Here is a 19,621-nt window from a genome sequence, read left to right as displayed (position 1 = left end):
CTTTTGTGCTTACGGTGCTTATATGAGGTCGATCCTTCATGTGTTCACAAAGACCATGATAATTTGATTCGAGAGATTCTTCCATATCATGAATTGTCACCCCCTGCTCAGCCTTTCGCCTAAGATCATTTAAGACCTTATAGCACACATTATTGAGGAAGAAACAAATTCCCAACATAACTTGTCTGTGGAACTCTCTAGCAGATCTGGATTTCAAATCAACAGGGAAGCCATGCATGGCATCAATAAATTGCTTCCCCATACCAACAAGGGCAAGAAAATGATCTCCATGAAAAGAACTGATGTGTCGAAGGAAATCAACTTCACCGTTTCCTTCAACCAACAACCAAAAAGCAATAATCTCTATGGAAAGGGAAGGATCCATTCCCAGGAGAAATACCAAGCGATAGTAAAGCTGGCGCCCATGCATAATGCAAGATTTAATAGCATTGGGTAGAACAAAAGTATCCATAGGAAGTGGAGTAAGACAGACGAGTGAAGAAAGGAGGTAATAGCTACAGTTGGAGCTTTGGAGGAGATGAAGTAGAGAAGACACCTGCTATTCCTGTTTTTCTGCACCTAACAATAATTTGGAGCATGCATACTGCCATAGGATTGCTCACATGTTCCATAAAGAAGAAACGGCTAAAAATAAATAAATGGATGATGACAACTAATAGAAAGCCTTTACTCAAATATTATAATTAATTGTGCCCACATATATAGATATTTTTATCATATTTCCCCATGTATAGCCAAGTGAAATTTGATAACTTCATATGTATATATCGTTAACATTTTACAAGGCACAATTCATGTGAATATTTGATCCTCTGTATGACAAGAAAATCCCTAAAACCTACCATGCATGTATAAATTTCGAGACTTGCATATATGATCCATCAATTTGCATGTAGATCATATATGGGCAACAAAATTCATGTGTTATGCGTGCTTTACTTTGTGGTACATGATTCCTAGACCAGAGTTGTTGGTGTGGCAAAAAAAAATTGGGCCACAAACAATAATTACCAATATGATAGCAGAACACTCCAAACAGCTGTGCTATCCCAATCCCTTTTCAAAATATATTTGTTTTATTTAATAATACATAATATTCATCACAAGACTATTATTCTAATGTTGATTTGTGAGCGTTACAATATATAGCTAAAGGCCTTGGATTCTATGAAAGTAGGGTGACTGTTAGGAAAGTGTGCATAAAGATTTTACTGGCGCCAAAAGCAGTTCAAAACTTGTCTCCACTTGTAACAGTAGGCTACCACTTGTGTAGGATACAACAAATACGGGTACACCTAATGGTGGTACAGTACACTGCTGGTAGTGATGAAAGCAAAGTCACTTTGATTTTGGAGAGATGTCCATGCACCGTCCAATCCACGCAGCATGATACCTCCCAATACATACAAGTTTCTGCTTGAAAAGCAACAAAAGAAGATCATCGCTTAGCTGTTAAGAGCGTCTTTTTCATTTTTATATTTTTCGAAAATATTTTTTACAGAAATATATTTTCAATTTCACAATTTACAGTTTTGTACCCCTACCGCCCGCCGGGGGGCGGCAGGGGGCCTGCCGCCCTCCTGCCGGGCAGCAGGGACTTATATGTAAATAAAAAAAATATTTGCGCGGTGGCCCTTGGCGGGAGCCTGCCGCCCCCCTGCCGGGCGGCAGGACCCCTGCCGCCCGGCAGGGGGGCGGCAGGCTCCCCAACTAAATTGCAGTACCACCATTAGATGTGTTTTAGATATGGATACAAATAAAAACCATTAGTAAAGAACATGAATATGAAAAGTATAAGCTAGCAATTCACCCACATACGCAAATGAGAACGAAATAGGTGATGCCTGAGAACAAAATAAGTATAACATGACGACATGTCCATAACAAAAATACGGAAACAGCTAGAACCACCTCCTAACCACCCCGACCACCCCGGCCATGTCGACCTCTTTTACGCTGAGCGTGGACGTGGTCTGTAGAGTAGGTGTGCCGCTCTAGAGGCCCTACGTCTCTACCTGGACGTCCGGTGGCCATAGGTGTCTAGAAGGTAGGATCGGCCTGCTGGTTAGGTGTAGAAAATAACCGACTCCAATCTTCGAAGTTCGCCTCCAAGGTATCCTGTGTGGGCCCTATACAGTAGCAATTAAGATATCTTAATCATCGTCTTATAAGTCATATATTTTGGTATATATTCATCATACGTACCTGGTGGTGGTGGATACGAGGAATGACCCATATCAGGAAGCTGGTGGTGCGATCCTGTAAACCGTTCAAATTATTTAAAATATTCATAGAAATAAGAAGCACATGATAAATTCAGGCTACAGATTAGGTATTTACCTTGCGTTCCTTCTGCTGTCGCCGTAGGGTAATACGAAGAAGGTCCAGCATCATATAACTGTTGTGATCCTATATGTAAATACAAAAGGAATTAGACTTCATACCACAATTAATTGAAATTAAGATATTGACTATATGTCTACCGAAAGGTCGTGGTGGTGACTGTGTTGGTTGAAATGACATCCCTGCAGCTGGTGCCATGGTACTAAACTGAGTCCCTCTGTGAGGTTGGTAAGGTGGGTGCGCATCACCTGTATGGACTGAGAATTAATTGTTGGCTTCAAAGTAGAAAGTTAGTAAGTATCCTCACGTACCTGGATAATGCTGCTGAGACCAATAAGGTGCTTGAGAAGACTGCTGCTGTGTGGGACCACAAGGAAACGAGGTCGAGGCTTGAGACGATCCGTACGAGTCATCGTACGATGTCCGGCTACCAAAGGCTTCAAGCATGGAATGGGCTCTTTGTGAAACTCGGGTCCAGGCCGACTCTTGCTCATTCCTATCCATCATAGATCCCCCTCGAATCCTCATCAAATTCGCCCTGGCATCTAAGTCCATCAACCTGCACATTTCAAATTGCAAGCAAGAAAAAGAAAGGCATTAACACTGTAATCTAAAGTATTTGAAAAGTGATGATAACTTTGACTCACCGCCCCAGATAATGCCTCATCCCTATGTCGTGCGTACCCATCCTGTGCTGTCGCAACATGCGGCTGTGGTTGCATGTCAGCATATATCAAGCGGCAACGAGTCTGAGGCTGGTACCAGCTCAGGTACGCCCTGTACGAAGCCTCCGTGTGTGCAGGGGTCGCAAGCGCCACGTTCTCCTCTGCCTGGTCCCAGCCATCGACCCAAGGCTGCACCCTTGTCACCCACATGTTGGAGAAGGGTTGCCCAGTCCTCGATAAACTAAATATTGAAAACAATTTAGTCAAATATGATTAGTTAACTATACAATGCATAGTCACTGAAATAGTATATGAATTGTTACCTGTGGTCATGGCGTTCGACCCGATCCAATGTTGACGGCACAGGATACAACTGCCTTTGACCGAACTGTCTCCTGACTCTGTCCGGGCAGTGAGCCTCAATGTAAACGTCGTACACCAACGCTGTAGTTGTCATCCAAAAGGCCTGGTCCTGAAAGCAAACCGAAGATATCCCGATCGGTGCACGAGTGTTTATAGCCAACTCGGAGTAGGGCTCCCACACGACGTCTTCAGGTGTCAACCGATCAAACTCAGCCACAAATTCAGGATAGGCCCGACGAGACTGTACGTGTGCCCACCTCTTCTGCACAAATTTAATAATAATATGTACAAATAAGAAATACAAAGAGGGTAAAACAAAGCAACAGAATTGCCAACAGAATAGTACGAGTAGCAGTCATTTTCGTACCTGACGAGCGTACCAGAGAGTCCCCATGGTCGGCCTATCGTCCTCGGTGTCACCGTACATATCCAGCTCATACGGTGAGTGGTCGACAAGCGGGCGACCAATTGCTATCCTCTCGTACGACCAAACCTGTAGCAGAATTGGACATCCTGTAAGAATTGCATTGTGCTTATTTTGCACCGATGCCTTGCAGAGGCCACAGTACGTGGCTGCAAGTACCGCTGCACCCCAACTGTATTGAGGCATTTCCTCCACAGCTGCCTCTGCGATCTCCAGTGCGTAAGGCACAAGCACCCTATCCACATAGGCCCCGTGTGAGTTGTTGAATATTATGTATCCAAACAACCACAACAGGTATGCCTCAAGGGATCGAGTGACGCTATCATCATCAGCATCATGTGCCAAATTGTCGGGCTGCATAGAAAATATGAACATTTATGAGTACGAGATCAATTATAAAATAAAACTATAACTGCACTTGTCAAAAGCATAACTCTAACATTAATCGTAACAAAACAAGGTATGTACCTGGAACTGGAGGATCCATGCCTTGGCAGGGCCTGTTGCTTTTGGGTGCTCTTCTACATCAATCGCGATGTCAATATTTGCAAAACGCTCTTCTAGATCGTCCAACCACGTAGGCGGGACGACACGAGGCCCTACGGCATCCCCACTGATAGGAAGACCCAGCAGCATCGTAACGTCCTGTAGGGTTGGTGTCATCTCCCCACAAGGTAGGCGGAAGGTGTTTGTCTCAGGCCTCCATCTATCAACCAGAGCCGTCAGTAGGGACCTGTCCAGCTGTACTGAACCACTCTCAGCAAGACGACCTATAGTAAGAAGACCAGCCTCACTCAACCTGAAAAATAGAACGATCAAAGGTAAGTACATTATGTACGAAACGTATACGAAACAAACGTAATCTTAAAAACATATCACCTGGGCACCCATCGTGGGTCAACAGGAATAAACTCCGCTGGTGGACGTGGACGCAGCACGTTAAGTTTCACGCGCTGAACCACTGCAAGGAAGGACCGGTGCGACGAGTCTATGACTCCGTCAAGTAGAGCTGGCGTATCTTCGGCCATACCTAACACAAAAAAAATATAAGTTTTCTACATTTTCTACAATTTTTATGCATTTTTCTACAATTTATCTTAAATTTTCATAAATTTTTCTAACATTTTCGTGCATTTCCTACAATTTTTGTACAATATATTTTTCTAAATATATTTTTCTAACATTTTCTAAATTTTTTCTGCATTTTCTACAATTTATCTTAAATTTTCATAAACTTTTCTAACGTTATCGTGCATTTCCTACAATTTTTTACAATATATTTTTATAAATATATTTTTCTAACATTTTCTAAATTTTTCTGCATTTTCTACAATTTATCTGAATGTTTCATATACTTTTCTAACATTTTCTACAATTTCTCGAAATTTTTTCTCGTATTAAACAACTAATCAATACCACAAAATTTGTTGGTAAACCTAATTGGTTTTTCTAAAAACTAATCTTAATTCTACCTAAATTATATTAAAAACATTACCTAAATCGCTAAAATATAATTACTGCTGCATACACTAATTATAGAATTAAACATACAAAAAATTTAGATCAAGAAAGTTGAGAAATATTTATTACCTGCGGTTAGGATCCAAAATCCGGCAGGGCTTCGCCGTTACAACTCCCTCCCTCACCCCTCCTCTCTCCCTCCCGCTCTCTGGATGTCGTGGGAAGCAAATGAGGGGGGGAGAGAAACCTTTTATACAGGATGGGGGAGCCTGCAGCCCCCCTGCCGGGCGGCAGCCCCCTGCCGCCCAGTGGAGTGGCGGCAGGGGGCTTGCCGCCCGGCAGGGGGGCGGCAGGCTCCCGCCGAGGGTTTCCGCGTAAATAAATTTTTTTTAATTTACATATAAGTCCCTGCCGCCCTCCTGCCGGGCGGTAGGGGTACACAACTGTAAATTGTGATATTGAAAATATATTTCTGTAAAAAATATTTTCCAAAAATATAAAAATAAAAAAAAACGCCTGTTAAGACAAGCAGTGTGCGTGGCCCATGCATGCTTCTACTTCACACCCACTCTGAAGCCTAAACATACAGTGCATGTTTCAGCCCAGCATAAGAACAAAAATAGAGAGATAATATGGATGTATAGTGTTTCCAGCTACTCCTAAGCAGTAACTTTCCAGTAGCAGTGAAAACTTGAGACCGGCTCATCTGGGCCACGGGTGAATACCAGGCCTGAGGCCCAGCCCATATCGAGTTCGGCCCACCCTACATTTCTTCCTCACTCTTCTCTCTATTTTCTTTTTTACCAGGGAACATAGCAGGTGCAAACTTCTAATTTGGACCACAGGATCAACATCCAAAGGGTATGGAGAATTAAGTAATTTTACACTTAACCGTCTACCTATAATCACACTTTTGCAAATCCTCCTTCCCACTCTCCCTGCGCACCCCCTTACATGTTTATCCAGTGGTCCAGATTATAAGTCTGCACGGTTGCACGAAAAGATTGGTTTACACCTGATACGTTACCTTTTTATTATTATTATCATTATCACTGCTACTGATTTTTTTATTTTTTATTTTATGAATTTTTGAAATATGCATCCAACTGAAAAATTTACGAATCAATACCACTGCAGCCGAATGAAATGAATCGGCGATAGGTGGACTGTAGCAACTTTATCGCTGGTTCATCCGGCGGAATTTTCATGGCTTGACCAGTCTATTTTCAAAAATTCATAATAAATTTATATGAACTCCGATGGAGATAAATTTTATATGAAAATCATAGATCTGGACGAGATCTACAACTTTGTAGTTCACACTTTTTTAATTCAAAGTCATCTTGGGGATCAAATAATCAACACAAATTTCAAATGTAAAATTTAAATTTTATTATGAACACTGGACACACCTTCAAAACATCATAATTAATTTATATGAACTTGTATGAAGATAAATTTTATACAAAATTCGTAGAAATCAACAAGATCTACAATTTTTTGGTTTATTTTTTTTTCATCGGAGCCATCTTGGTGCTCAAATAATCGACACAAGCTTCTAAAGCTTTTATCAATTAATTGAGAACAAAGATGGCTTGGAATGAAAAAGTTAGACTCAAAAGTTGTAGATCTCGTCAAGATATACAATTTTTATATAAAATTTATCTCCATCCGAGTTCATATAAATTCGTTATGATTTCTTAAAAGTGAGCTGCCCAGACAAGGAAAATTCCACCAGATAAAACGGCGGTAAGGGTGCTACAGTGCACCTACCGCTAGTTCATCTTGTTGTAGACATTTCATTCGGCGGCTGTGGTATAAATCTGTAGATTTTTCGGTTAGATATATATATTTAAAAAAATAAAAAATAACTTTTCCAGTGGCAGTGAAAAATGTGAGACCAGCTCATCTGGACCACAAGTAGACTAAGTAGTGCGGATCAACATGAATACCAGGCTTGAGGCCCATCCCACATCGAGTTCGGCCCGCCCTACATTGCTTCCTCACTCTCCTATCTGTTTCCTTCTGAACAGAACACAGTTCTCACCAGCAAAAGACTCCACAGATGTGGGAGCTGCAAAAGAGGCATTGTATACTCAACCGCTGTAGGGAGTAAAAGGCGCCGAAAGCATATCGACCATATCTTCTGAAGGTTGTCAAACATAAGATCCGACGCCGCCGTTAGCCATCACCAACGGTGGCCGGAAAAGCAGATTCGCCGTCGCCAGCAAAAGCACCATCGACTGGAAAGACAATTCCACCAGAGGGGAAAACAGATCCAATCCCTCCTCAAAGAGGATTAGGTCAACATACCTCGATCCCTCAATGAAGAACACAGCGTCTCCGAAGAAAAACGACACATCCCTTGGAGAAGATCCAATACGACATAGAAAGCCAAATCGAAAACATCGAAAAGACGATCCAAAATCTAACCTAGTTATTCTGGAGAAAAGAAAAATTATTGAAAAAAAAACTAACAATGAAACGGGGGGCCCGCCCCCTGCTACCGGTGGCCGGAGACGAGGGGAGACGGGGGCCAGAGGCGGCGACAGTCGCCCGTGTGGTTCATCGAGCGTTGGCTGCTAAGCTAATTAATCACGCGACAGGTAGCCTTAATCATGGGAATCTTCGACAGCCTGGCGAGCCAAAGAGAAAATTAAGCCCAGCCAACTGTCTGCTTCGTCCTACTGATGCTTCGGTTGACCGGTTCCACTCAATGCGTCCGTACGACGATGCCGCGTGCCCACCGCGGGCCTCACCGGCGACGACTTGCCCCGCCGCCGCCGCCGGCCGGAGCAGGTGGCGATGACGTGGGTGCGTCCGTGCGTGACAGCGGCTGGGGTATTGTTCCGGCAGTTTGGCCACGACTCACGAGGATGATTCTGTTTAATAAGCTAGCTAAAGCCTGGACGCTAGCTAGTAGTAAATAGTAATGTTTCCTTCATGAAAAAAAATCTTACTTGTTACCTACGTCTTACCGGTTGTTAAGAGTATTGGATTAGTAGTTGTGTAGCTGAACAGCTTTTGTAACGCGAGGTTGACGAACCTACGACATGTACTTGCCAACCAACCTCTCGACTAATCATCATTATTGTTCAGAAAGAAATTACCTAAGCCTATGATAACAACAATTCAACTAAGAGATGAAATTGTAGTTAGGCAACGTTTTCTTTAACAGCGAGATGTCTGTGGTGACTTCGTCAATCTCGAGGATTTGCGGCTCAGTCTTCGAAGATGCTTATAGAGATAGGGTTTGCGTACATGTGTTCATAGATATGTGAGTAGCGTGCGTTGTAAGTGTCTGAGTTGTATTGTGTAATCTCAAAGAAAAAAGTTATAGGGAGCGAGTATCATTATTATGGTTTAAAAAGAAGTATGCAATTTTGTTTATGGCAACAGAAGCCACCAACTGCACTGTTAACTGCTTCGCCTCCTCCTGCTGCTTGCGAGTCGCCACCGTCCTCCGCTGGTGCTAAACCGGTGTAGGGGAGGAGAACCGGAGATTCATCCACCCTTGGATTTTCATGTGCTTGAGCCATTTTGTTTCCAAGGACCATTTCATTGCTTTGATTGTGAACAAATCAAATCCAAATCTCTTCTCTTGCTGAAAGGATCCAGATGTCGACTTGACATTTAGGCTTACCAGTAAAACTTACAGAGTATCTGGAAAATTGTCTGAAGTCACCGAAACTTCTGGAGATTCCGGAAAAATGTCCGGAAACTACAGAAAATTGTTGTACGACTACTCAAACCTCAACCAAAACGTAGATCGAGCAATTTTCTAAGGTTTATGAGCCCTTTTCTATTGCTAATCTCCAGATACATGCAATCAAAAACTTTCCAACAAGTAGATCGAAAACAAACCTAAAAACTAGTTCAAGGCAAGGACTTCAACAAAATCACAAGAGAGAAACACAAGAGCACAACAAATTGTTTACCGAAGTTCAGTTCCCAAAAAATATACATCTCCGTTGAGACACCTAAGAGAAAGAGAGGTAAAGAAATAAAATACGACACCACAAAATCTGATGAGCATTTACGGTTCACCCCAATCCTTCAATAAGGATATAAGAAAAGCTCGAGACTTATGAGCTACTTAAATTTGACTTGCTAAAAACTCAATTTAAGCTCAAGTGTACTAGGAATCAAATCGAATTTGGATCCGACCTAGAGCTCGCAAGCTCTAATAATCTGAGATTGAGCTATTGGATGAGGTTTGAGTATTTCTATTTGCATGTTATGTACATGTACCCTGCTACCTCTATTAGATTTCCAACAAGCTAAAGTTAAAATAATATACTAGATCACTAGAGCTTTCTGTTAGTTAGTGAGCTGTCGTGCCACACAAGCTAAAATAAGTATGAAATAATAAAACTAATTATTATGATATGGTATTTCTCTTTCCATTTATTTACCGATTTAAATCTGTTTTTACATGTGCGTCTCGTCTTCTACCATCAATGCTGGCTGCTGCTGCCCTAGTGTTCGAAGAAAAATAAGAACATCTCGAGCTCAATCGAGCTCGGCTCGGGAGCTCCAGCTTGAGGTGGCAGGCTCGCTCGAACTCGGCTCATTGACAGCCCTCCCGGCTCCCGCTCATCTCCTCCCTCTGTTTCTCCCTTCTCCCGGACTCTCCCTTGCTCTTCCTTCCCTGGCGGCGACGACTGGGCGAGCGGCGGCGCCATTTATCACGTCTTCGCCCAGCCCTTTGCCGGCGACGAGCATCCTCCAGGTATGCCCGCCCCTTCTCTTTCCTTCTGCTGTGCGAGACGGAGCACCCCAAACCCTAACAAAACTGTTTGTATTCGGATCTGAATCCATTTACAATATATTACCTACTAACTTCGATTCATGCTGGGTCCGCCCCTGGTTCAACTGATTTGTTGCTGTGTGATCTTGTGGGTAGTATATATATTCTTTTGAGCGATGTGATCTTCTTATGTTTTGTTGTTTTTTACTTGTCAGTTTGATCCTTGCATATTGGAGTGGCTCGATTTGCTAGCCAAGAATTCAGATTTACTGTTCAGTAATAGGTTAGCAGCTCTACTACAAGGAAGCTGACAACCGTTTTCCGAAGATCTTTGAAGTTGGTGTTGGGTGGCATTTTACTAATCTGGGTGATAGCATGATAAAGCAATTCCTTGGACGGCTCCCTAAGAAGCCGTCCAAATCTGGAGATAAGGATCCTAGTGGCAGGTCCCCCTCAGTGTCACACCCGCCATTGGGTCCAAGAGCTGGAGACAGGGCGTCCAATTTGAGTAGCCAGCCACCTGTTATCTCCAGCTCTGGGCTCAGTTATGGGAGTGGCATGCATGTCGGCAATGCAAACTCGAGGGTGAACATGAATGGCGATTCAGTCACATCAGCCTTTGTGTCCTTGCCAAGTTTTAAGGATGTGCCCAACACAGAGAAACAGAGCTTGTTCATCAAGAAGTTGAACTTGTGCTGCACCCAATTCGACTTCACCGATCCAACAAAACATATAAAGGAGAAGGAAATAAAGAGGCAGAATTTGGTAGAGCTCGTTGACTATATTGGCTCGGCCAGTGGCAAATTTTCTGAGGCAAGCATGCAGGAGATCGCAAAAATGGTTTCTGCGAACCTGTTCAGGACACTGAGTACCCCTCCCAGAGAGAACAAAGTCAATGGCTTTGATGTGGATGAGGAGGAACCTGTCATGGACCCTGCATGGTCGCATTTGCAGATTGTTTATGAGTTGTTCCTGAGGTTCATTCAGTCTCCAGAGACTGACGCCAAGTTGGCTAAAAGATACATTGATCATTCTTTTGTTCTGAGGCTACTTGACCTCTTTGATTCTGAAGACCCTAGGGAAAGAGAGTACCTAAAGATGATCCTTCACCGTGTCTATGGAAAGTTCATGGTTCATCGGCCATATATTAGGAAAGCCATCAACAACATCTTCTATCAGTTTATCTATGAAACTGAAAAGCACAATGGAATTGCAGAGCTATTGGAGATTTTGGGAAGTATCATAAATGGATTCGCGTTGCCTCTTAAGGAAGAACATAAATTGTTCCTTGTTCGAGCTTTAATTCCACTTCACAAGCCAAAGTGCATTGCGATGTATCATCAGCAGTTGTCTTACTGCATCACCCAGTTTGTTGAAAAGGATTGCAAACTTGCAGACACAGTTATCAGAGGCCTATTGAAATATTGGCCCATCACAAACAGCTCCAAGGAGGTGATGTTTTTGGGAGAGTTGGAAGAGATATTGGAAGCTACGCAACCTGCAGAGTTTCAGAAATGCATGGTCCCTCTTTTCCGGCAGATTGCACGGTGCCTGAATAGCTCACACTTTCAGGTAATGTTTGTTCAAAGTGTTCCTTTCATCATGAATACTCATTTGTGTCCCGTTATTTCCCAATTCTTCCATATTGTAATCTTCTTCATGTCTTTTCAAAGTTGGTAGAAGGCATGAGCTGTACAATGAGAATCACTTCTTTTCTATTATGTTTCTACTCAAGGCATGTTACTGTAGATATAAAATATATGTACTATGTTGTTCCTTTGAGGATCTGGAATGAGACAGCCATAGGGGATCTAGGATATGACAGCTTAGTATTGTAAGTGGCACATGATAGTTTTCTGCACAGTTATCATTGTAGTTCTCTGTACCTGTATGTTTTAGTTTACTTTTCGAGGCATTTTATTCTATTGCGTGTTTTCAAAAGCAATTCACAATTTTTTGCTAATTCCACCCTAATTGATTACTTGTTGAAGGCCATTTTGTTTGTTAGTTGGATGAGTGCTTGTCTGGTTGAGCAGCTTCTGGCTGCTGGTAGTGACTATTTTGTAAACGCAATGACTTGTGTCCACCATGGGATGGGAATTCTCAATAACCATTCAGTACCTAAACCCCAAAATGCATTTTCATTGATTGATTCCTACAACGAATTACATATGTTCCTATAATCCAATGTACCTTGGCAGTTGGCAATAGCTGGCATCTTGTGGGCTTCAAATAGACAGTAGAGTTCAGAGTACTGGGATATCCTATCATGTTGATTAATGAGCTTTCAAGACCAGAATTTACCATTTTTTAATGTATAGAGTTTCAGTTACGTTGCCTGAATGGTTGTTCGGATAAAAAGTTCCGATGCCTGAATTATAGTACATCTGAATCAATATTTAAGGTGTAATTTGTCACAGTGATTTATAAGGGAGAAAATGAATGGTTACTTCTTTTTATCCTACATTCGAAAACAGTAATTCTTTATCCACAATCCTTGCTTTATTTGATCTACGCACGAAAATGCTGTGGAGTTTCAGAACAGAATATTGTGATGATGACCTTTCATCACATGTCGATTCCACAATTGCGTTTTGGAGCTTTAGACATCAAAAATCACTTATTTTTTGCATGACTGTACATGAAGGCTATTGATATTGCAGATGGGAATATATCATTAATTGGTGAATGGTTACTAATGGTGCTTATTCTGGTGCAGGTTGCTGAGCGAGCATTATTTTTGTGGAACAACGACCATATTGAGAGTTTGATCAAACAAAATAGTAGGGTTATATTGCCTATCATATTTCCTGCACTGGAGAGAAATACCAACGGGCACTGGAACCAAGCTGTTCAAAGCCTCACTCTAAATGTTCGCAAACTTTTCTCCGACCATGATGCTGGTCTATTCGCGGAGTGTCTGCGGAAATATGAGGAAGAGAAAGCCAAAGAGAAGGATTTTAAGTTGAAGCAAGAAGCCACATGGAAAAGACTTGAAGAGATTGCATCAGCGAAAGCAACAAGTGGAGCGGCAGTGCTTGTATCTCGACCCTTGCCCCGTCAATCTTCAGCTGTGTAACGAGTCATATCATTGATGTGGTAAACAAATGCGCCTCCTTTTGTTAGTTTCTAAGTTTGGGCAAGTGTTTCCTGACATGAATTTCTCGGATTGTTAGGTGTTCATGAAACATTGTACAGGATTGAGTTGTATATACGAGGTATATTAAGGTGGGCAAGTTGACAAAAGATCTGAGAAGCCAGCTGGGTTAGGCACAGTAGCATCATTTTCTTGATCCTGAGGCTTGGCTTCTTTTGGCATGCTAAGATCTGCAGTTGATTGCTGTACCATTTAGCCTTGTCCGAAGTTGGTTACAGTTTCTTTCACCTGCTGGTTATGCATCCTTCTCGTGGGTAGTCGGTGGATAGAACCCCTAGTTAAGAGTCTGAAAATGAGTCATTGTTGTTGTTATTCTTGAGTCTGGCATGGGCCATCATTATTGTAAATGGAAGTACAATTTTTCTCTCCTGCGTACAATATGAGCAAGTATAGCTCGCTGATCGCTTCAAGCGCATTGCATACTCGTTATTAGAAATCCTTTCAGTTTCAGTTCATCATCACAGCTTCAATTGTGCCTGAGAAATGGCAATTGTTCAAGATCAAGATAGCATGCATTTTGTCACAACTGAATTGTAGTTCTGCTGACCCTAGCTAGCATCTAGCAAGCGGCACTGATAAATAAATATATTCTCCTGGTGTCAGCTGATCGATGGGTACTGGCCGGCGGGTCACGGCTTGCCCTGGGCTTTCCTGGCCAGAAGATCGCTGAATGACGGGCGGCAGTAGGCGCCGCCGCCCTGGAAGAACATGCCGGCGACGACCTTGTACATGGCCTCCGTCATGTGGACGCCGTCCCAGTTGATATACTTGGCCGGCTGCGCGCAGGACGTGTTGACCGCCGGCGAGCCGCAGGTGGCGAAGAGGTCGAAGTTGTAGGCGCCGCCGCCGGAGCCGCAGCAGGTCCGGAAGGGCTCCGTGAAGCCGTACTTGGCGGGGCTCCGCATGACGGCGAGGTGCGCGGTGTAGTAGTCAGCGTAGGCGATGACCGCGTCCGGGTGCTTGTGCCGGAGCTGGTGGAGGCCGGCGAGGAGGCGGCGGTTGTGCGCGTGGCTCTGTTGGTTGACGGAGGCGACGCAGCTGACGTTGTCGCGGTCCTCGGCGGGCGCCAGCGTCATGGCCATCGACAGGCAGCCCGTGAGCGGCAGCCCCTGCACGATCAGGTACTTGGCGCCTCGCTCCATCAACCCCTGCGTTTTTTTTGTTTGTGGTTGCAAACCCAAGATAAAGAATTCATGTTTCATTCATCCAGGTCAATTCAATCTCTACTGCTACTTTTTTTTATCCAAAGAATACTGCTACTTGTATTGTTCTACTACAAGCAACGCCGATGTACGTTTTGCAGATATTGGCCCTGTTCGCTGTGCTGGTGCTGAAGGCTGCTGCTGGAGTAGTGTGAGAGAAAAATACTGTTGGCTGGCTGGTGGTTGAAGCTTGCTGCTGGAGTAGTGTGAGAGAAAAATACTGCTAACTGGCTAGAGACTACTGGAGTAGAACAAGTTATTTGTTAACTACTAGTACAATATGCGCTTCATGGAGTATTGTTAACTGAAACTGATATGGTAAATAATAGTTGTTTCACCGGTGCAGATGACAGTGAGAGTGGTAAATGCGTGGGGCGTCATGTCCGGCCGCTGGTCGACAAAGCATTGGATCCAGAAATTCAGGCCCTGTTTGGTTTACCTGTAGTACTACTAGCACACATTACCCGAGAAAAGAATCTTCAATGCATGGAGTACTAAATGAAATTTATTTGCAAAACCTTTTCACGGATGGGTGTAACTTTTCACGACGAATCTAATGATAGTAATTAATTGATGATTTGCTACAGTGATGCTACAGTACCATCCTCGAATCGTGCGGTCAAAGGCCTCATTATGTTCGTCTCGCGAAGTAGAACACGGCTGTGGAGTTATTTTTGTAAATTGACTTTATTTAGTACCCTTAATTATTGGTCAAAATTTTTGTGCTACTTGTGCTAACTTAAACCAAACAGGGCCTCAGACGAGGTACTGCACTGGCCTTGCTACTGGCGGTGGACCGTGGTAGGAGGGACAACGGGACAGCGCACTAAATAGCAGGGCCTCATAAATCCGGCTGGTGCCGCAGTACTGACAGTTGGATGCAGAAACCGCAGGCCCTCTTCAAATCGAGCGTTGTTCTCGTAGTGTCCGTTCTCAGCAGGCTGCAGCCAGCGAGACTAATCATTCCACATGCATGTTTTAGCTGCTCACTCAGGTACTCCATACTCCCTTTTTTTTTGTTGAAAAACTACCATACTCCCAGTAAACATGCATGTTTAGCATGCATCAGTCCAGGAAGTAGCTAGATAATTAGCACGAGGAGAGAGGCTGCTGACATTTCATCCAGCATACCTAAATTAGCAAGTATGCAGTACAGGCTTAATCCGAGAAAGGCTGACGACATGACTGAACTAGCTATCAAGAGCTGCAGGGCCTGAGCTGGTCTGAGCTGAGCTGCTACTTCATGTAGCAAGTGCAGTTAGGAAGAAGCAGGTAGATAGGCCCAGTGCCCATTATTCATTGTAGAAACTAGCCACAAACTGAAATGGGGATCAGGTCAGGACAGGACAGGCCGGCACAGTGGATTGGGCAGTAGGGTTTTGTTTAGATGTGAAATTCAAAATTCCAAAGCTATCTTGCGGCATATATGCATGGAGTATTAAATTTAGATAAAATAAATAATTAATTATATAGTTTCTCGTAAATTATGAAACAAATCTAATGAGTTTAATTAATATATGATTAGACAATAAATTGTTATAGTGAAACTACAGTAAACATGCGCTAATGATTGATTAATTAGTTTACAGACTAGTTTTGTAATTAATTTTATAATTAGTATATGTTTAATACTTCAAATGTGCAAATATTCCATTTCAAAAATTTTACACAATCATCTAAACAAACAAGGCCAGAAGGAAATCGAATCAAAGCTGAGCAAAATTAATGCACCGGTGCTGCGGTGCATGACCGGCCTGTGAAATGAAACCAAATCAAGTGTTCTGACATGGACAGCGCGAGATGCATGGGATCAGATCCAGATCAGGCGTTGTTAATGCCTACACCAACCACAAATCCGAGTGCACTCCGTCCGATATCCTACTAGTTGGCTTGGCTACCTTGGATGATGACACCGACCGTTCTATAACAAGATCGACCTTATTAGGAGTATGTACTACTAGGTTACTTGATGATGAACTAATCTCGATCGCATGCATTGACTAATAATCTTGACAATTATTTCTGTACTACTATTACTTGCTAATCCTGAATTTCTAAGTTGCAATATGGTCACCGATCGATAAGCAATTATATTAATGCTAGGTAGGTATAGCTAGTAGCTAGTAATAAATGACGCCGACGATCGATGGGCATGCATACCTCGACGAATGCGGTGACCCTCTGGACGGCCATGTCGCGGATGAGCTTGGGCGGGATGGTGTCGCGGGCCACGACGGTGTAGGCGTAGTCGTTGGCGCCGATCTCGCCCACCCAGAAGAGCGCGTCGCCGACCTTCTTTCTCCTGTCGTCGTCCTTGCTGCCGGCGCCGGTGGCGCGGAGGTGCGCGTCGAACCAGCCCAGCTGCGTCATGATGGACTGCGGCGTGATGTCCAAGCTCAGGTTGTTCCTGGCGAAGAAGTCGTGCTCGATGGCCGTGGCGCCGGCCACCGCGAAGTTGACGCCCACTTGCTGCGCGCTGCTGGTGTTGGAGGCGGCGGCGGAAGAGAGGTAGGGCGGGAGGAAGGAGGGGAGCTTGAGCGCCTCCGCCAGGAAGTCAACGACGAGGCGGCCGTCGGAGTAGCGGTTGGTGGAGCGGTGGAAGAAGGTGGCGCCGTAGGGCGGGCTGGACACGTAGCCGAACGAGTAGGGACCCGTCGTCGAGCGCGTGTTCCCCGTGTCCGTGAACGAGTCGCCGAACGCGTACACCGTCCGGAACGGCGAGGCTGCTGCTGGGGCTGCGGCGGCGGCCGGAGCAGCTGCCGTACTTCCCTCCACCACGAGGACGGCAAGCACGAGAGGAAGGAGGAGGAGGAGCCGGGTGTTGGCCCTGGTCGCCATGCCCATCGCGCGCGTCCCACGGCGGCCGCGGCCGGCGCTAGCAAGTCTAAGCTTGTCACTCGCCAAGTGATGCGTGGTAGCTTGCTTTGTTTTATAGTAGAAACTTGCTGGGCTGGGCCGCTGGGCGGTGAATTCTCTCGACTGTGAACGCGCGCCGCATGCTCCTCCGATCCAGAGCCGTCACTCGTCAGTGGGGAGGGTCCACTCCCTGATGGCCGGCCGGGCGTGCGGCATTGACTCCGTGTGCACAAAATTTGGTGGCCGTTAGCTCTTCGCACTCGTCACTCTCCAAATTCATTTTTTAAATAAAATATTCTTGTCTAGTCATCGAGATTCTCTTCTCTATATTCAATTTCTCCGCACCCATCCATTCTCTATATCTCTCTATACCAACTACCAACTGGTAGGGCCCATACGTCAGCATTTTACTTTTTTCCTCTCTCCACCCTCCTTCCTCCCTCCTCTGCGCTCGCCCTTCGCAGCCGCGTCGCTCCTTGCTCCTCCCTCCTCCCTCGCCGCGCCCTCCTCCCTCCCTCTCCTATGGCGGGGAGCAGCTGCGGGCCGGCGAGGCCATGCGCCGCCTCCCCTGCTCCCCCTCCCCAGCTCGCGCGGGGATGGCGGCGCGCGCGGCACGACCGGCCTCCTCCACCCTCCCCTGCTCGCGCGGCTCGGCAGCGGCCCTCCCCAGCGGTACGGCTCGGCAACGGCCCTCCTTGGCGGGCGGGCACCATCGGGGCGGGCCTGCGCGGCGGCGGCGTGGCCCCTGGGCAGCCAAGCTCCGGGCGCGAGTGTGGCAGTCCCGCCTAAATTAATCCAGTTTAAGTGCGCTAACCATCATCGAAACGGCACCCAGGGTTAACACGCACTTAAAACGGAGTAATCCGGCAGTGCTGTCGGGTAAAATCCCGATTAAACCACTTGAAACAGGATCGACAAAGCAGTTCAGAGAATGCAACATTCCACAAATTTTACAGCACAAAGTATGAAATTGAATTAATATTACAAACCAAGTGTGAATTTATAAAAAGACAACAAAGTTCAAGTGCAGCAGAAAAATACACGATAGTCTAGCGACGATAGAAGACGTCATAATGAAGCCCGTACATGACATCAATCACATCCTCAGATGTACCACCTGAAAAACAAAGCCACAAGCAATGCTGAGTATACTAATACTCAGCAAGGCTTACCCGACTAAGGGTATACTTAGCCCTTTATCTAGACATGCAAGGTTTTTGACTGGAGGGGTTTGGTTTGCCGAAAAGCAGTAAAGAGTAGATCCTTAATTTCGGGTTTTAGCTTCCGAATTCTAGTTCAATTAACCATTCTAGGTGAGCATCTATACAATAGCATACATGGTGGAAAACAATTATCTTTCATCATCCAACCAACCATGTTCATCATTCTCATCTTTCATTTCTTACTCTATGTGGCAAAAGGGTTAAGCAGTCCCAAACCGTGAGAGGCGGACGATTCGAATCGAATTTGTTAACCTGGCCAGGCAGACCTAACACACACGTATGGGAACCAAGTCACCCACATGACTTTTCCCCTTTCTTTCCGGGTTGTGGATCAGGGTCACCGTCCTCGACTACAGAGTACGACGACTCTGCACCCGCATGTGCGCGCATGAGAAACGACGTTCAAAGAAGGTGAGAGTAAAGTCCACTTGCCGGGCCAATCAGGTACTTAAGCTTACCGATTACCATATTTTTCGGCATGTGGTTAGTACGTTCAAAAGCTTAACCACCACTACCACACACTGCGGCCTTAACCATTTTCACTAAATAGACGGGGCATCACAAGTACCACAACCCCGCTTGTGAGCCTTATAGTTGCAGTATGTAGTAGACATTCAACTCCTATAGTTCTCGCGAGTGACAGAAAATCACTCGACTTCTACCGAACCATTAGCCTAGCCAACTAGCGAACTACACATACTAGTGTTCAAGCATAGGTACCTAGGATCATGCAGCTACGGTTCCAAGCAACTCCTGTAAACTTAAATGCGCAAGTAGATAGAAACAGTAATAAGTTGCATAAATTTAAAAATAGATAGGACATGCTCCGGGGCTTGCCTGAGAATAACACTAGGTCAGTATTAGTTAGAGGCTGCTGGAGTCGGGTCCGGATTCTCAACGGCGTCTGCGAAATTCACTTGAGCTTCTCCGGGACCTGCTTCGGCTTCAGACACCAACTTGTACGTTCCGTCTGGTAGGTTCTTCGGCTCTATATGAATGCATATGTATGAGACGAATATAATGCATTTATTTCTTGACATAGATGGAGATCAACCAAACTCAAGTTGGAGGGTGCTACTACTTTCTTTTTCATCCTGTTGGGTAGTCATTTATAGAGTAGAAATTTTATCTATATTAACTCATAAAAGAGCTGGGT

The 19,621-nt window shown here is 44.7% G+C and overlaps 2 protein-coding genes across 3 annotated transcripts; one reads left to right on the top strand and one right to left on the bottom strand.

The window, feature by feature from the left end:
- Positions 1-9,732: 9,732 nt before the first annotated feature.
- On the top strand, positions 9,733-13,639 carry LOC120687475 (serine/threonine protein phosphatase 2A 57 kDa regulatory subunit B' theta isoform-like). Of its 2 annotated transcripts, XM_039969472.1 has the most exons (4): positions 9,733-10,009; positions 10,243-11,599; positions 12,747-13,126; positions 13,204-13,639. In XM_039969472.1, the coding sequence occupies exons 2-3, from the start codon at positions 10,403-10,405 to the stop codon at positions 13,104-13,106; spliced, it is 1,557 nt and encodes a 518-aa protein (XP_039825406.1). In that variant the 5' UTR covers positions 9,733-10,009; positions 10,243-10,402; the 3' UTR covers positions 13,107-13,126; positions 13,204-13,639. The 2 variants fall into 2 exon arrangements, with proteins under 2 accessions (XP_039825406.1, XP_039825405.1); XM_039969471.1 differs by having other exon boundaries at positions 9,763-10,009; positions 12,747-13,599.
- LOC120687476 (GDSL esterase/lipase At3g48460-like) lies at positions 13,573-17,300 on the bottom strand. Its single transcript, XM_039969473.1, has 2 exons — positions 16,547-17,300; positions 13,573-14,332 (listed from the first exon to the last, which is right to left on the bottom strand). Exons 1-2 carry the CDS (start codon positions 17,228-17,230, stop codon positions 13,814-13,816), a joined length of 1,203 nt encoding a protein of 400 aa, XP_039825407.1. The 5' UTR covers positions 17,231-17,300; the 3' UTR covers positions 13,573-13,813.
- Positions 17,301-19,621: the final 2,321 nt, after the last annotated feature.

Source organism: Panicum virgatum, chromosome 9N (assembly GCF_016808335.1).
Source record: "Panicum virgatum strain AP13 chromosome 9N, P.virgatum_v5, whole genome shotgun sequence".
Classification (NCBI taxonomy): Eukaryota; Viridiplantae; Streptophyta; class Magnoliopsida; order Poales; family Poaceae; genus Panicum; species Panicum virgatum.
The sequence above is the reverse complement of the archived record's forward strand: the minus strand, read 5'-3'. Positions and strand labels throughout refer to the sequence as shown.

Coding starts and splice junctions, on each gene's coding strand:
- LOC120687476 (XM_039969473.1), bottom strand. CDS start 17,230: ATGGGCATGGCGACCAGGGCCAACACCCGGCTCCTCCTCCTCCTTCCT. Junction 14,333..16,546: donor GGGTCACCGCATTCGTCGAG/GTATGCATGCCC, acceptor AAAAAAACGCAG/GGGTTGATGGAGCGAGGCGC.
- LOC120687475 (XM_039969472.1), top strand. CDS start 10,403: ATGATAAAGCAATTCCTTGGACGGCTCCCTAAGAAGCCGTCCAAATCT. Junction 11,600..12,746: donor TGAATAGCTCACACTTTCAG/GTAATGTTTGTT, acceptor ATTCTGGTGCAG/GTTGCTGAGCGAGCATTATT.